General features: G+C 42.8%; 1 protein-coding gene across 1 annotated transcript in view; it reads right to left on the reverse strand.

The window, feature by feature from the left end:
- Positions 1-3,638: 3,638 nt before the first annotated feature.
- Positions 3,639-17,923, reverse strand: part of EAF1 (ELL associated factor 1) — a 67,051-nt gene continuing 52,766 nt past the window's right edge. Inside the window, exon 6 of the mRNA XM_063922344.1 lies at positions 3,639-8,880. Within this exon, the coding sequence (XP_063778414.1) occupies positions 8,834-8,880 (47 nt within the window). The 3' untranslated portion in view covers positions 3,639-8,833. The remainder of the gene's footprint in view (positions 8,881-17,923) is intronic.

Genomic DNA, 17,923 nt, shown 5'->3' on the forward strand with positions numbered 1-17,923 from the left:
TCCCCAAACATAATACCCTTTTTTGAGGTACCTGGGTTTATATCAGAAATGTGTAATACCTCTTTCATTGCCTCAATCATGCAACAAATGGCCCTAGTGGACATTAAATTTGACTCATCGTCGTCGACACTGGTATCAGTATCCGTGTCGACATCTGTGTCTGCCATCTGAGGTAGTGGGCGTTTTAGAGCCCCTGATGGCCTTTGAATTGCCTGGGCAGGCACGAGCTGAGAAGCCGGCTGTCCCGCATTTGGCATGTCATCAAATTTTTTATGTAAGGAGTCGACACTTGCACGTAATTCCTTCCATAAGTCCATCCACTCAGGTGTCTGCCCCGCAGGGGGTGACATCACATTTATAGGCATCTGCTCCGCCTCCACATAAGTCTCCTCATCAAACATGTCGACACAGCCGTACCGACACACCGCACACACACACAGGGAATGCTCTTAAAGGAGACAGGACCCCACACAAGCCCTTTGGGGAGACAGAGAGAGAGTATGCCAGCACACACCAGAGCGCTATATAATGCAGGGACTAACTGAATTATGTCCCCTATAGCTGCTATAATATTTACTGCGCCTCAATTTAGTGCCCCCCCTCTCTTTTTTACCCTTTTCTGTAGTGTAGACTGCAGGGGAGAGTCAGGGAGCTTCCTTCCAGCGGAACTATGAGGGAGAAATGGCGCCAGTGTGCTGAGGGAGATGGCTCCGCCCCTTTTTCGGCGGACTTTTCTCCCGCTTTTTTCTGTATTCTGGCAGGGGTAATTACCACATATATAGCCTCTGGGGCTATATATTGTGGCTATTTTGCCAGCCAAGGTGATTTTATTGCTGCTCAGGGCGCCCCCCCCCAGCGCCCTGCACCCTCAGTGACCGGAGTGTGAAGTGTGTATGAGGAGCAATGGCGCACAGCTGCAGTGCTGTGCGCTACCTTGGTGAAGACTGAAGTCTTCTGCCGCCGATTTTCCGGACCATCTTCTTGCTTCTGGCTCTGTAAGGGGGACGGCGGCGCGGCTCCGGGAACGAACACCAAGGACGGGTCCTGCGGTCGATCCCTCTGGAGCTAATGGTGTCCAGTAGCCTAAGAAGCCCAAGCTAGCTGCAAGCAGGTAGGTTCGCTTCTTCTCCCCTTAGTCCCTCGTTGCAGTGAGCCTGTTGCCAGCAGGTCTCACTGTAAAATAAAAAACCTAACATATACTTTCTTTCTAGGAGCTCAGGAGAGCCCCTAGTGTGCATCCAGCTCGGCCGGGCACAGAAATCTAACTGAGGTCTGGAGGAGGGGCATAGAGGGAGGAGCCAGTGCACACCAGATAGTACCAAATCTTTCTTATAGAGTGCCCAGTCTCCTGCGGAGCCCGTCTATTCCCCATGGTCCTTACGGAGTCCCCAGCATCCACTAGTACGTCAGAGAAATCTATGGATAATTAGCCAGAAAACTAAAATTAATACATATGACCGTAGTTATGACCTCTTTGGTGGGAGTGAGGAGTTCTCTCAGTAGGGGATCTCAGGGCCCAGGGGAGGAGTGGAGTCAATATTGCACATTTATTTATTTATTTTTACTTCATATAACTAGTTCCAAGATTCAGCAATAGTGTCTTACAGGTACATTCTCTGTAAAAGGCCAACTTGTATGCAGCTAATGTACTGTGCTTGCAGTTTGAAGCAGAAGGGTATGTACTGTATATACAGAAATAAACTGACTATTTCCTTTTCATCTTATTTACTGTTTACCAACTCTTCCTCCTAAGCGCCTTATTATAAAATATAACCTCCTCTACCTTTTATAGTTACAGTTCAAGCCATCTGAAGATTTTAGATTGTGTTATATTTAAAATGATAAATATTAAAAAAAGAGGACGTTTCATAACCACAAGACAAGATTACACGCTGCATCCATTACAACAGCCATGCTGACTTATTTTAAATGTGGTGAATGGTAGTCAAATTACTAAACATCTCTGTTCATTATTTTCATTTAGAATAAAATTGGTCTTCTTTTGCTTTAAAATCAATTGTTTTTAAACTTGTTTAGCTTATTTGTAGTGCCTTGTAGTACCATATGCTAGCTATGAATTTATTGACTTTTAGTCTCAAGGTGCATACACACGGTGAGATTCGGGCTAACCCCGATTCTCACTATGCGACAGGGGCTAGGTCGGCATCGCAAGCACATAATGACTGTGCTTGCGATACTGACTATGTGCAATTTCGGCTAAGTGTCAATTTTGACTATCTCTTCTATGAGATAGTCAAAATTTACTTGCCTGCACAGTCTATCTAGGCTTGCAATGCCGACTGCGCATCGGCATCGAATCGGAATCGCAAGGTGACTTTCACCTTGCGATCTGCACTAACTTTTCTTACGATTTTGACTATATAGTCAAAATCGTAAGAAAATATCTCACCGTGTGTACACACCATTAGCGGACACAAACTTAGGCACATAGGGGTTTATTCATGAAGTAGTGGAAAGTGTGGAGATGTGAGCCAGTGGAGAAGTTGCTCATGGTAACCAATCAGCAGCTACGTATAATTTCATAGAATGCACTTTAGAAATGTTACCTCATCACTGAATGGTTGCCATGGGCAACTTCTCCACTGACTCACTTCTCCACTTTTTTCACTGCTTCATGAAGAGACCCCTCATTTACAGTGCAGCCAAGAAAGAACTGTGGTTTGCTGCTTCTGCACAACTGGTCATTCACATCTCTATATTTGTCAATGCTGAATGCATCATAGGCCAACCAAATTTAACCTGCAAAACACAGTAGGGATTGTTGGTCAAGCTTTTGTGCATGCAGGAGGGGTTAATGCAAATAAATATTACATCTGTAGATTGAACCTCACTATCCTGAAATAAATATTACCAATATATTGTCACTCATCAGCTTGTGCAATTTTTTTTTTTATACTTAATCTTGAACCTTGAAATGGAGTTTGCAGTAGCCTGCACTAGTGAATGAGTTGTAACGGGATGTGATAGTAAAAAAAAAAAAACTATGCTGTGAATTTCAAAGAAGTTTATCTTATCAATTAAAGTTCCATATAACTCATCTTGAATTCTCTGTTGTGGACAAGCCCTTATATTACTAGTATGCCTGAAAATGTCACCATCCTGCCTACTGTAGGCACCGACAATAGGAGGCAATGCCACTAGGAAAGAGAGCATGTAGTTTAAAGACAACCTTAATACATAAGCCTTTCTAGAACTGATAACACGCATGTTAGACAACCAAATACCATAATACACATAGGGGCAGATGTATTAACCTGGAGAAGGCATAAGGAAGTGATAAACCAGTGATACGTGTAAGGTGATAAAGGCATCAGCCAATCAGCTCCTAACTGTTAATGTACATATTGGAGCTGATTGGCTGGTGCGTTTACCACCTTGCACTCATCACTGGTTTATCACTTCCTTATGCCTTCTCCAGGTTAATACATCTGCCCCACTGTACTGAATCAGAAAATGCTAATTCATGGTGACCGGTTTACTTAAATTAAAATAAAACTGTTTTACTTGCACCAGCTATAATACAGAATGACAATGTTTCATTAGCTATATTGTATATATGCTAATTGATGTACAATGGTATTTTCAGTGATCCAATAAAGAGAGATAGAGTCATGGGGTGAATGTTAGCCTTTTTAATAAGCCAGTGTTAAAACAGGGATAAATAATCCCCACAAATATTACTTTTGTACACTTTTCAAATCTAACTATGAAGACACTACTGGGAAAATGTCTATGTTCCTTCTACTGTAGGTGACGCTTCTTTCCATTTAACATTTTACAACATGCTAAATTTGCAAACCTGTCCAAATCCCCCCAAATATTTTGCCTTTGCCGAGACATATAGTAACAAAACAGTGTATACAGAGCACTAGTGGAGCATATATGTACTGTACACTAGGAATGCAATGCAATAACAAATACAAGTCCTGCTTAAAAACATACATGCCGTTGGTAAGTCTGCTTCCACTGCATACACAGCACAATGTATAATGTAACAAAGCTAAATAAGTTATACACCTTTGAAGCGTTTAGCGTTTCATCATACAGATTCAACTTGTATGTACAGTACAAAATGAATTAAACATATTAAAATGATTTAGCTGGCGTATTTTTAAAAACATTTCAAGTCATAAAGGGTTACTTAGCAACAATGTAGGTATACTCGGTACAAATGTACACACTATATGGGAGTACTTGGCTAAACTTATATGCAAGAGTTGGTAAACATTTACCATCATAGGTTGGTACAAAAAGGTTGAACAGTTCTGCCATAAACAGATGTTTAAACTGCATTTAATAGTGCCAATGCCACATCTAAGCATTTACAGCAATATACTGTAAAAGCAATTAAACCATATAACAAATAAATAAGTAAAAATATATACATTTTTATACAAAAATAAAGGGGGATAAATGTAGCTATTAAGTCACTGTATAACAAAATAAGTTTTAACCTAAACAATATTTTAAAGCTATTGACAGATTTGTACCATAATGGTTCATTTTCCAAAAATGGGAACAGATGTACAGCAGGTACTGAGAACGCTGCATGAGATTATAATAATAATAATAAATAAAATGTAATAATAAAATCTGTATCAGATGTTAACAAGCAGGGATCGTATCTGTAAGGAACAATCCAAAACGCTATCTGTATTTTCAAAGAGCTCTGCTTGTAAATTATTGTAGAGTGAGCATGGTATTTACTGGACATTCCTCAGTAACTGCATTACATGGGAAATGTGAACATACCCTAATAATTTAGTTTTAATTAATGGTCTAGGGCTATGGATGCTGGTCCTTTTCATGCTGAAAGATTCTTAGCAATATATAAACTCTGACACAGTTGCACCAAGTCAGTAGCAGATGTGGCCTCATGGTGGGTTTAGAAATAAACGTGGACCTTCCTTTCCATTCTATTGTAAAAGGAACTAGTAATCACTATCCACACATCTGTACCAGCGCTATACCTGGTGTAAGAGATCCATCTGAAAACAGATCCCAGTGTAGAATCAGCTCTGAATAGCCTGTACTTCCATCACCATACCCATGACGCACTTAGAACACTCCTCCTATCTGCGAATGACCAGGTGCCCCCTGTTACACCAACGTAGCCGCAAGTGGATATGTGGCTGAGAAACGTACCGATCTGAATCACTCTAAGCTCCATCGGGGGTCGGAGCTAAGCTCCGTACTCAGCATAAAGCAGGTGGGGCGGACACCCATTACGGTGTCTCTACCATTGGTTCTCTGCCATGGATTATGGTGTCTCTACCATTGGTTCTCTGCCATGGATTATGGTGTATCTACCATAGTTCTCTGCCATGGATGACAAAACTATTTGACATCGGCTATAAACCATCAATGATTTTTAACCATTGATGGCCATCCTTAATGCACAGTGCCAGAAATCACAAGATGTGTCTGCAAATTGACTTGCACGCAACGCGAATCAGCCCTTATAAGTGCAAGTGAGCCTAAATATCCAAGTGCATTTTACGGTGTACATCCACCTCACTGTTGTTTGAAATGAAACCCCCCTGTAAATCAATCTGCACTTAGTTTTGTGGATTCCTAGGAAAATATGCAGGACACTATAAAGGAAAATATGCAGGGTGGAAACAGTAAAATCACCACATCTACTACCACTTTAGCCCCTATACCCACATATGCTCAGCTTTGGAGCATGCACAGTGCCAGAAATCACAAGATGTGTCTGCAAATGGACTTGAATGCAACGCCGAATCAGCCTTAAGTGCAAGCGGGTCTAATTGTCAAAGTACATTTTAATTTGCACATTCACCTCACTGTCATTTGAAAGCCCTCCTTAAATCTGCACCTAGTTTTCTTGATTCCTAGGAAAATATGCAGGGTGGAAACCGTAAAATCGCCACATCCAAGCTCAATCTACTACCACTTTAGCCCCTCACCCACTGTTAAGCAAAAGTTCATCGGAAAAGCAAATTAAGAATTTAGCTATACTTAAAGGTGCTATTAATATTCCATAAAATGGAGAAAATAATCACAAACGGGTGCTTATAAGAAACTCTGTGACCTCTTATTTACGTTCTATAAGCAAGCAAAAATAAAATAGGCAGTCCTAAGAAACTTATATACAATAAACGTAATAAAATAGATGTAACAAAGGTACTGCATAAACTCATCACATATCTATAAATACATTCAATAAACCAAGAGTACATTTAAGCTCACAAATTCAGTAAAAATAATGACCATTTATAAAAGATTAAAAAGATATATCAAATAGTGACATTCAGTGTATTTTTACAAGTTACCATGCTATATTAGAGGGACAGCTGTCTGTTCTGTATTGCATCCACCAAGTTACTGGGGAACGTATGAATAGAACGGGATGTAGTTATGTGACCGTCGGTCAGAACGCCGGTCACAATACCGATGGCCACATCTCACCCCCCCTGGCATGCCGACTACCAGGGTCTATTCCCACTCGTGGGTGTCCACGACAGAGTGGGAATAGAACCTGTGGTGAGCGCAACTCGCCACCGAGCCCGCAAGGAGCTTCGTCATTCCCCCACCGCCAGCATTCTGCTGCTGGGATACTGCGGTCGGTGAGCCATACCCAACCCAATATAACAGCTCAATACCCCTGGGTGTGGAACTTCCTTATTGGGATCAATTATTCAGATACCTACATATGATTTTCAATGACTTATGATATGCCGTAAGTTTTACAACAAAAACATAAAGGAAATTGATGCACAAACATGACTATTTGATATATATTTTTACTATCTGATGAATTGTAACTGCTTTATTACATTTTTGTTAAGATACGGTTAGGTAAATATAGTCATGTTTGAGTTTACTTGTGTATACGTCATGAGTTCCTGTGATACCTTTCTGTAGTCCATTTATTTCTTTCAGAAATGTATTTAATAAGAATCTTAGGGGTCAACTAAGAGCCAGTGCTGTTGCAATTGTGGAGAAACACTAGCAACGACAGCTGGGGTTAATCCAATTGGGTGCAAAGGGTGCAATGTGCTGTTGCTGCAGCGTTCCAACACCTGAAACGGCTCCCGATCTCACACCCTTCTTGAGCTGGTTTGGAGCATGAACTCGCACAAAATTGCTCGGAACCCTATGGGGTGGTGAGCACTTTTGTGCGAGTTCGCGCCACCATAAAATGAGAACACTGCCGCGATGACTTGCACCTGTGAGATCATCGCAAATTATTGGATCGACCCCATAGTCTGTAGGTATGTTTATACAATATTATTAATAATTTTGTGCATCAAAGTTTGCCTACACTGAACCATCAGAAAGCAAAGATGTAATTATCTTGGTCGTGCTAAAAACCTGTTGGATTTTGGAATATTTCAGATATGGGAGACACAACATGTGCTGTAATACACTACTTGTCCACACTATTTTTGTCTTAGCGTAATGTACACCCATTTTCCTGCCAACTCTGCATCTGCCGCAACCTTTATGTTTGGTATAGCACTGTCAAGGTGATATGTTGTTATATTCTTAACTATATATTAAAAAAAAAATCAAAACTTCACAGGACATGCCGCTGACTTGATATGGTATTTGCATTAACAAAGCAGAGAATTCCAAGCCATTGTCCACTGTTTCAACCACATACGTTGTCTGCTGCCATTAAGGAAATGTAGGACTTCTACTTTCTTTTATTTCATAAAGCTTTTACAGACAGAATGCAGACTGTTAGGGTTAGGTGCTGGTGGGAGGGTTAGGGTGTTGCACTATGGGTAGGTTAGGGTATGGGTAGGTTAGGGGTAGGCTGCAGGGGGAGGGGGGCTTGGGATAGGGCTATGGATTAGAGTTAGGCAGACAATACTCATCGGAATGCTGCTTGTCAGATGTTTACGCCATAACTGCTCGTCACATGACTGCCAGGACCTGGAAGACAATACTGAAGACCAGGTAAGTGACCGATGAGCCACCAGGGACGTTATGTCAACATGGTCACTGCTGCATGTTAACATTTTCATATTGACATATGCAAGTCAAAGTGATAATGGTCGACATAACATACCCCACCCATCTTCTCAGTACAATAAATTTCTATTATAGGTCAGTAGTATTTACATATTAATATTTACAGACATCTGGGAGCAGTTTTTCTTAAGCTGGGAACACACTGAGCAATATATTGCGAGCGGGGCGGCGGTTGGGTACAAACGATATGTCTCTAAACAATGTAACATTATTTAATTTTTTGCCTTGTCTTTTCATGTAGTGGTATATTCTGCGGACAGATGGTTTGAATTAAGTTTAACAGGCTGCAATACAGGTTGGGAAACGCTGCTATACTGTATTTAAAAAGGTTTCATACCTTGTCACTGCATATTGTATATAAAGGAGACATTGATTTTTACAGACATACATTATTCTATTAACATTCTCCCTTATATTTGCACACCGCCATTTGGTACAGAAAGAGAGAGTGCAATTTATTTCTAAATTGGAGACTGTTGCATCACTTGAAGTGGGCTATTAAATCTCACTGTGGCAATACTCAATAAAATACTCTTCTGTTCCAAATGCCTACTGAGCTTTGTGTTGACATGGCAGCAGATACTGATTACATAAACACAAATGATATGTTGGCTTATTGCATGTGTCTCGTGCACATAGAGGATTAAATTGTCCATATGTATCTATATAAAATTCTGGATATGGTTTTTAGTCCGATGCAGCCTACAAAAGACCTATTGTAGTCTTCCAGTGACGATTGGATATTTGGGTGCAGATGTGCTTCTTTGTACATCATAAAATAAATATTTACATAAAGAAGATTTTTTTATTAATCATCGCTGTCACTTCCCGACTCACTTAGCTGAAGGTCATTTCCTAATGAAAAAGAAAAAAAAAGTATTAGAAACATAAATCACACACAAAACAGCATGCCAAATGGTAGGTTTATTGAACACTGATATGAAAATGACTTTGTATAAATACTGCCAGCACTAGACACACATACCTGCTGTGAGTCAAAAAAAAAAAAAAAAATGGGTACACTCTGTAATTGCTATATATTTAAGACTAGCTGATGTGCGCGGTTTCACACAGATAGACCTTCGATATTTACTGTTTCCATTTCCTTTATCCCATCTTAACCTAACTTATATGCTTAGTTCATTTTATGCCTCTGCAGTACAGGAGCATTGTAGTATCAAGAATAAATAATTAACATATTTAAAAAATGTTAATATAAATAAATTGAAGGTGGGTTACAGACATATGTAAATCATTTATTCACTACTTAAGGATCTCTTTGTAAACCACATTAGTGGTTCTCCCCTCAGGCGCTAGGATCACGAGGCTATTGGATGAGCTCACTCTGGAGCAGGTCACTTAGAACTGCCCATATGAGAAGCAGTTCTCCTTCAAGTCAATCCCTGTCACCTACAGCAACTATACCTGGGACTTGTTGATGGTCATTGTAAAGCAGACCTTTAGGGGGAACTACAGCCTCTCCAAGGGGTTACTTGGACGATATGAGAGGTATGAACACTGACTGCCCCTGAGCACAGCCTGTGAACACTGTGGCCTTGATGACTTTCCTGTGCTGGGCCTTCACTTACAGCCTGGTGCCATTGCAAAGTTTGGGCAGGTTGAGGTTCTGCAGCAACATCAATAGAACCCCCACTTTGAGGATAAGTTTGCAGGCTGAAAAGCCAGAAATGTTGGGGGCGTTGAGGAATTCCACTGAGTAGTGGACCGCGTCATCTATTTGCGCCACTAATTCCTCAGACCTGTACTCCATATCTGCCCCTTCGAACGACTGAATTCGATTGTGATTAAGGATGGTAGCATTGTGATTCTTGGGGGGCAGAATGGCACCCTCACACAGCAAATCCATGGATGTATTTTTGATTATCAAAGATACCAAGGATAGATCCTGGCTGTGAGGTATGCTAGGTTGTCACCACTGAGTCTAGGCCGGCAATGATGGTCACTCCTCCCTCAGACTCGGCATAATCTTATTCCCCTATTTTGAGTAGGAGTTTGGAGAACTGCCAATCAGAGACATCGCTCATCAAGTGGACCCCCATATTCTTCCTGAAAGAGAACTTCCAGATGATGGGCACAGATATGGACACATGCTTTAACTTCATCAGATTGAGTTCCCCTAGGTAATACTGGCAGAGTCTCTCTAAAGTCTACAACCAGCAGCACCATGACACACTCCATCATACCTCTTTTCACATTTACCCCCTTTTTCCACCCTAAAAGGATGAAATAAAAAAAAAAAAGCCTGTAGAACACTTTGTAAAAATTGTAAAAATCCATCTCTATGCCAAACAGTAATGATCTAACTCAACAAACACAGAAGATAATTCACCCGCAGATCCAGATTGCCCCTTTTGGGGACGATGAGGACAAAATCCTGAATTAAGGGGGTTATTCAGGTTTGTTAGCAAACCAAAAAAGTTAGCAATTGGGCAAACCCATGTTGCACTGCAGGTGGGGCAGATGTAACATGCATAGAGATTTAGATTTGGGTGGGTTATATTGTTTCTCTGCATGGTAATTACTGGCCTGCTAAAACTATTTCCACTTTTAGATCTCTATGCATGCGGACACATAGGACAGCTGTTGGGAAATAAAAGAGGCTTAACATTACACAGTCCACATTTGGATCTTTATGTACATTAACATATGAAAGAACTGCGGGAAAATTACAAATAAAAAGTTTTCCAAACTACTTATTAGTTATTACTTTGAAGATCAATATAAATCATCAGGTGGCCCCAAATAGGAAGTTGTATCAGACTTTGCTAAGTCGCGGAAGTCAGTTATTCTTAAAAAAAATAAAAATAATTTTCAGTAAAATATGGATCATATTTTTATGAGAATACAGACGTTTAAAATTAAATAATCTGTTATTCAGAAAGAACACCCCTGAAGAAGTCGCTATAAGACGAAACGCGTTGGTTGAAAGCTTATTCACTTCTTGTTGAAATCCAATATTGTATCTTTAATGAACAATAACGCATTGTGAAAATGTTTACCAATTTCTTTTTAATGGAAATGATGATTTTAATTGTTTTTAGTAATAAAAAGAAACCAGTGTTTTAAAGAAAAAGGGTGTTTTTGTAAAGTCATCCTCTCTTGATCAGTAACCAGACATAAATATACCAAATCATACTTAAACCAGTAATCAGATACAAATAGATAGATAGATAGATAGAGAGATAGATAGATAGATGGATAGACAGACAGACAGACAGACAGACAGACTGACTAGATAGACAGATATTCTTCGGATTCATGCAACTTAAAACACCTATACACAAACGCAAGTGTCTGCATGTACGTTTCAGCCAAATCTTTATGTACAACTCTTGTTTTAGAACTAGGAATTAGTGATCTCAGAAGTTATAACTTTACAGAACAGTTTGGAAAAATAAGATTTTAAACCTACCGGTAAATCTTTTTCTCGTAGTCCGTTGAGGATGCTGGGGACTCCGTAAGGACCATGGGGATAGACGGACTCCGCAGGAGACATGGGCACTCCAAGAAAGTCTTTAGAACTGGGTGTGCACTGGCTCCTCCCTCTATGCCCCTCCTCCAGACCTCAGTTAGAGAAACTGTGCCCAGAGGAGATGGACAGTACGAGGAAAGGATTTTTGTTAATCCAAGGGCAAGATTCATACCAGCCACACCAAATAACTTGCTTATCTAATAAACAGTTAACAGTATGAAAAAACAACGAAGCATCAGTCCAAAACGGATGAAACTCTAACATAACCCTTATGAAAGCAAAACTATATACAAGTCTTGCAGAATGTTGTCCGCACTTGGGACGGACGCCCAGCATCCTCTACGGACTACGAGAAAAAGATTTACCGGTAGGTTTAAAATCTTATTTTCTCTAACGTCCTAGAGGATGCTGGGGACTCCGTAAGGACCATGGAGATTATACCAAAGCTCCCAAACGGGTGGGAGAGTGCAGATGACTCTGCAGCACCGAATGAGCAAACATCAGGTCCTTCTCAGCCAGGGTATCAAATTTATAGAACTTTGCAAAGGTGTTTGAACCCGACCAAGCAGCAGCTCGGCATAGTTGTAGTGCCGAGACCCCTCGGGCAGCAGCCCAAGATGAGCCCACCTTCCTGGTGGAATGGGCCCTAACCGATTTAGGTAACGGCAATCCTGCCGTAGAATGAGCCTGCTGAATCGTGTTACAGATCCAGCGAGCAATAGTCTGCTTAGACGCAGGAGCACCAAGCTTGTTGGCAGCATAAAGGATAAACAGAGCCTCTGTTTTCCTAACTCGAGCCATTCTGGCCACGTAAATCTTCAAAGCCCTGACTACATCCAGTGACTCGGAATCCTTCAAGTCTCGTGTAGCCACAGGTACCACAATGGGTTGGTTCATACGAAAAGATGATACCACCTTAGGCAAGAACTGAGAACAGGTCCGCAATTCTGCTCTATCCATATGGAACACCAGATAGGGGCTTTTATGAGACAAAGCCGCTAATTCCGACACTCGCCTAGCCGAAGCCAAGGCCAATAACATGACCACTTTCCAAGTGAGATATTTTAATTCCACCGTTTGAAGCGGTTCAAACCACAAACCAGTGCGACTCAAGGAAACTCAACACCACGTTAAGGTCCCAAGGCACCACCGGAGGTATAAAGGGAGGCTGAATATGTAGGACTCCCTTCACAAACATCTGCACTTCTGGAAGAGAAGAAAGTTCTTTTTGGAAGAAAATAGATAAGGCCTAAATCTGAACCTTAATGGAGCCAAATTTTAGGCCCAAATTCACCCCAGTCTGTAGGATGTGAAGGAGACGGCCCAGATGAAATTCCTCCATAGGAGCATTCCTGGCCTCACACCAAGAAACATATTTTCGCCATATCCGGTGATAATGTTTAGCTGTCACGTCCTTCCTGGCCTTTATCAGCGTAGGAATGACCTCTTCTGGAATGCCCTTCTCTGCTAGGATCCTGCGTTCAACCGCCATGCCGTCAAATGCAGCTGCGGTAAGTCTTGAAACAGACAGGGCCCCTGTAGCAACAGGTCCTCCCTGAGAGGAAGAGGCCACGGATCTTCCGTGAGCAATTCCAGTAGATCCGGATACCAGGTCCTTCGTGGCCAATCCGGAGCAATGAAAATTGTTCTCACTCCTCTTTTTCTTATTATTCTCAACACCTTGGGTATGAGAGGAAGAGGAGGAAACACATAGACCGACTGGAACACCCACGGTGTTATTAGGGCATCTACAGCCACCGCCTGAGGGTCTTTTGACCTGGCGCAATACCTTTGTAGCTTTTTGTTGAGGCGGGACGCCATCATGTCTATCTGGGGCAGTCCCCACCGAGTTGCAATTTGTGCGAAGACTTCCTGATGAAGTCCCCACTCTCCCGGATGTAGGTCGTGTCTGCTGAGGAACTCTGCTTCCCAGTTGTCTACTCCCGGAATGAACACTGCTGTCAGTGCGCTTACATGATTTTCTGCCCAGCGAAGCATCCTGGTGTCTTCCGCCATCGCCCCTCTGCTCCTTGTGCCTCCTTGGCGGTTTATATGAGTCACTGCGGTGATGTTGTCTGACTGGATCAGCACCGGTTGGTTGTGCAATAAGGTCTCCGCTTGACGTAGGGCGTTGTATATGGCCCTTAGTTCCAGGATGTTGATGTGAAGACAAGTTTCCTGACTTGACCACAGACCTTGAAAATTTCTTCCCTGCGTGACTGCTCCCCACCCTCGGAGGATCGCGTCCGTGGTCACCAGGATCCAGTCCTGAATGCCGAACCTGCGACCCTCTAGAAGGTGAGCACTCTGTAGCCACTATAGGAGCGACACCCAGGCTCTGGGAGACAGGGTGATTAACCAATGGATTTGTAGATGTGACCCGGTCCACTTGTCCAGTAGGTCCCATTGGAAAATTCTTGCATGGAACCTGCCGAAGGGAATGGCTTCGTATGATGCCACCATCTTTCCCAGGACTCGAGTGCAGTGATGCACTGATACTTGTTTTGGCTTTAATAGGTTCTTGACGAGAGTCATGAGTTCCTGAGCTTTTTCTATCGGAAGAAAAACCCTTTTCTGGTCTGTATCCAGAATCATGCCCAAGAAGGGCAGACGAGTCGTAGGAGTCAACTGTGACTTTGGAATATTGAGAATCCAGCCGTGTTGCCTTAACACCTTTAGTGAGAGTGACACACTGTTCAGCAACTGCTCCCTCAATCTCGCTTTTATGAGGAGATCGTCCAAGTACGGGATAATTGTGACCCCCTGCTTTTGCAGGAGTACCATCATGTCCGCCATTACCTTGGTGAAAATCCTTGGGGCCGTGGAAAGCCCAAACGGCAACGTCTGAAATTGGTAATGAGAATCCTGTACCGCAAATCTCAGGTACGCCTGGTGAGGTGGATAGATGGGAACATGAAGGTATGCATCCTTTATGTCCAAAGATACCATAAAATCCCCCCCTTCCAGGCTGGCGATGACCGCTCTGAGCGAATCAATCTTGAATTTGAACCGTTTTAAGTATAGGTTCAGGGATTTTAAATTTAAAATGGGTCTGACCGAACCGTCCGGTTTCGGGACCACAAACAGGGCTGAGTAATATTCCTTCCCTCGTTGGAGTAGGGGAACCTTGACCACCACCTGTTGAAGACACAACTTGTGAATTGCATTTAAGACTATCTCCCTTTCTGGGGGAGAAGTTGGTAGAGCCGATTTGAAAAACCGACGAGGAGGCATCTCTTTGAATTCCAGCTTGTATCCCTGAGCAACAACTTCCACAGCCCAGGGATCCACCTGTGAGTGAACCCAGATGTGGCTGAAAACTCGAAGACGTGCCCCCACTGGGGCGGACTCCCTCCGGGGAGCCCCAGCGTCATGCGGTGGATTTTGTAGAGGCAGGGGAGGACTTCTGTTCCAGGGAACTAGCTGTGGTGTGCAGCTTTTTTCCTCTGCCCTTACCTCTGGCAAGAAAGGACGATCCTCGTACTCTTTTGCTTTTATTGGAACGAAAGGACTGCATTTGATAATGTGGCGCTTTCTTAGGCTGTGAGGGAACAGAAGGCAAAAAATTCAATTTACCTGCCGTGGCCGTGGAGACCAGGTCCGAGAGACATTCCCCAAACAATTCCTCACCTTTGTAAGGTAACACCTCCATATGCCTCTTTGAGTCGGCATCACCTGTCCACTGCTTGGTCCATAGGACTCGTCTAGCAGAAATTGACATAGCGTTTATTCTGGAACTCAGTAGACTAATGTCTCTTTGAGCATTCCTCATATATAAGACAGCATCTTTTATATGCCCTAGGGTCAATAAAATGGAATCCTTATCTAGGGTCTCAATTTCCACTGATAAGGAATCTGTCCATGCTGCTACAGCGCTACAAACCCAGGCCGACGCAATTGCCGGTCTGAGTAATGTACCAGAATGAGTGTAAATGGACTTCAAGGTAATCTCCTGCTTGCGGTCAGCAGGATCCTTGAGGGTAGCCGTATCCTGGGACGGCAACGATATCTTTTTTGATAAGCGTGTCAAAGCTTTGTCTACCCTAGGGGAGGATTCTCACCGTATCCTGTCCGTTGGCGGGAAAGGATACGCCATAAGAATCCTTTTGGGAATCTGCAGTTTTTTGTCTGGAGATTCCCAAGCTTTTTCACATAATTCGTTCAACTCATGTGAGGGGGGAAATGTTACCTCAGGTTTCTTTCCCTTATACATGTGTACCCTCGTGTCAGGGACCGGGGGTTCCTCTGTGATATGAAAAACATCTTTTATTGCAATAATAATATATTGAATATATTTAGCCACTTTTGGCTGTAACTTTGCATCATCGTAGTCGACACTGGAGTCAGAATCCGTGTCGGTATCTGTGTCTCCTAATTGGGATAGTGGGTGCTTCTGAGACCCTGAAGGTCCCGGCGACATAGGGACAGACATGGGTTGACTCCCTGGCTGTTCCTTAGCTTCAGCTTTGTCTAACCTTTTGTGCAATAAGTTTACACTAGCACTTAAAACATTCCACATATCCATCCAGTCAGGTGTCGGCACTGCCGACGGAGACCTCACATTCATATTCATATGCCTCCCTAGGTGAGCCTTCTACCTCAGACATGTCGACACACGCGTACCGACACACCACACACACAGGGAACCTCTTATCTGAAGATAGTTTCCCCACCAGGCCCTTTGGAGAGACAGAGAGAGAGTATGCCAGCACACACCCCAGCGCTATATGACCCTGGAAAAACCAATAAATGTTTATCCAGTAGCGCTGTTATATATATATATATATATATATATATATATATATATATATCAATTTGTGCCCCCCCCCCCCCCCTCTTAAAACCCCTCTATCACCGTGTGTAAGCAGGGGAGAGTGAGGGGAGCTTCCTCTCAGCGCTGTGCTGTGGAGAAAAATGGCGCTGGCGAGTGCTGAGGGAGAAGCCCCGCCCCCTCGGCGACGGGCTTCTGTCCCGCTCAAAATTACTGAAAACTGGCGGGGTCTCTGTTATATACATGTACAGTGCCCACCTGTACATGTATATACTTATTTTTGCCAAATGAGGACCTATTGCTGCCCAGGGCGCACCCCCTGCACCCTTACAGTGACTGTGGTATGTGAGGTGAATGGGAGCAATGGTGCACAGCTTTACTGCTGTGCGTTACCTCAGTAAAGATCATGAAGTCTTCTGCCGCCTTTGAAGTCTTTTTTTCTTCTTATACTCACCCGGCTTCTATCTTCCGGCTCTGCGAGGAGGACCGCGGAGCGGCTCCGGGACGAACTCCAGGGTGACACCTGTGTTCTGACTCCCTCTGGAGCTAATGGTGTCCAGTAGCCTAAGAAACAGAGCCTTGAAACTCACAGAAGTAGGTCTGTTTCTCTCTCCTCAGTCCCACGATGCAGGGAGTCTGTTGCCAGCAGGCTCCCTGAAAATAAAAAACCTAACAAATATACTTTCTGGCAGGAAGCTCAGGAGAGCTCCCTGTAGTGCACCCATCTCCTCTGGGCACAGTATCAAACTGAGGTTTGGAGGAGGGGCATAGACGGAGGAACCAGTGCACACCCAGTTCTAAAGACTTTCTTGGAGTGCCCATGTCTCCTGCGGAGCCCGTCTATCCCCATGGTCCTTACGGAGTCCCCAGCATCCTCTAGGACGTTAGAGAAAAAGGCACTAGATGAAAAAAAGTAATAATCCAGAAATAAGTGTATGCTCCCAAGTCCTTAAACTCAAACATCGCTAAAGCTGAATACATGCCTGAATGATGGTGTGACCCAGTAAGGTGATGTAATTATATATCGCATCGCCATACACTGTAAATGATCCACTGTACAACGATGCAATATGCATAATGTAAGAACATGGAGTCTGTGGCATTGTCCCATCTGATGTGCAGCATTTTAAATTTGCCCCACCTACAGTGCAACAAGGTTTTGCCGAGGCACAAAGTTACTTGCTTTTTTTTTTTTAATTGCTCTCAAGTCAGCAATAGCCCCATTATATATACATACTCCAAAAATCATAAGTATAGGATTCAAATTAAAAGTAGAAGGACAGAAGAAGAAAAACTAAGGGGGTAATTCATATCTGATCGCAGCAGCAAATTTGTTAGCTAATGGCCAAAACCATATTTGCATAGAGAGTTCGATTTGGGTGGGTTATTTTGTTTCTGTGCAGGGCAAATACTGGCTGCTTTATTTTTACACTGCAATTTAGATTTCCGATTGAACTCACCACACCCAATCTAAATCTCTCTGCACATGTTATATCTGCCCCACCTGCAGTGCACATGGTTTTGCTCATTAGCTAACAAATTTGCTGCTGCGATCAGATCTGAATTAGGCCCTAAGTCCAAGAAACAGGAAATTAAATACAACAGGCTTCCCTTTGCTACACACTACATAGATC

This window comes from Pseudophryne corroboree, chromosome 5 (assembly GCF_028390025.1).
Source record: "Pseudophryne corroboree isolate aPseCor3 chromosome 5, aPseCor3.hap2, whole genome shotgun sequence".
NCBI lineage: Eukaryota > Metazoa > Chordata > Amphibia > Anura > Myobatrachidae > Pseudophryne > Pseudophryne corroboree.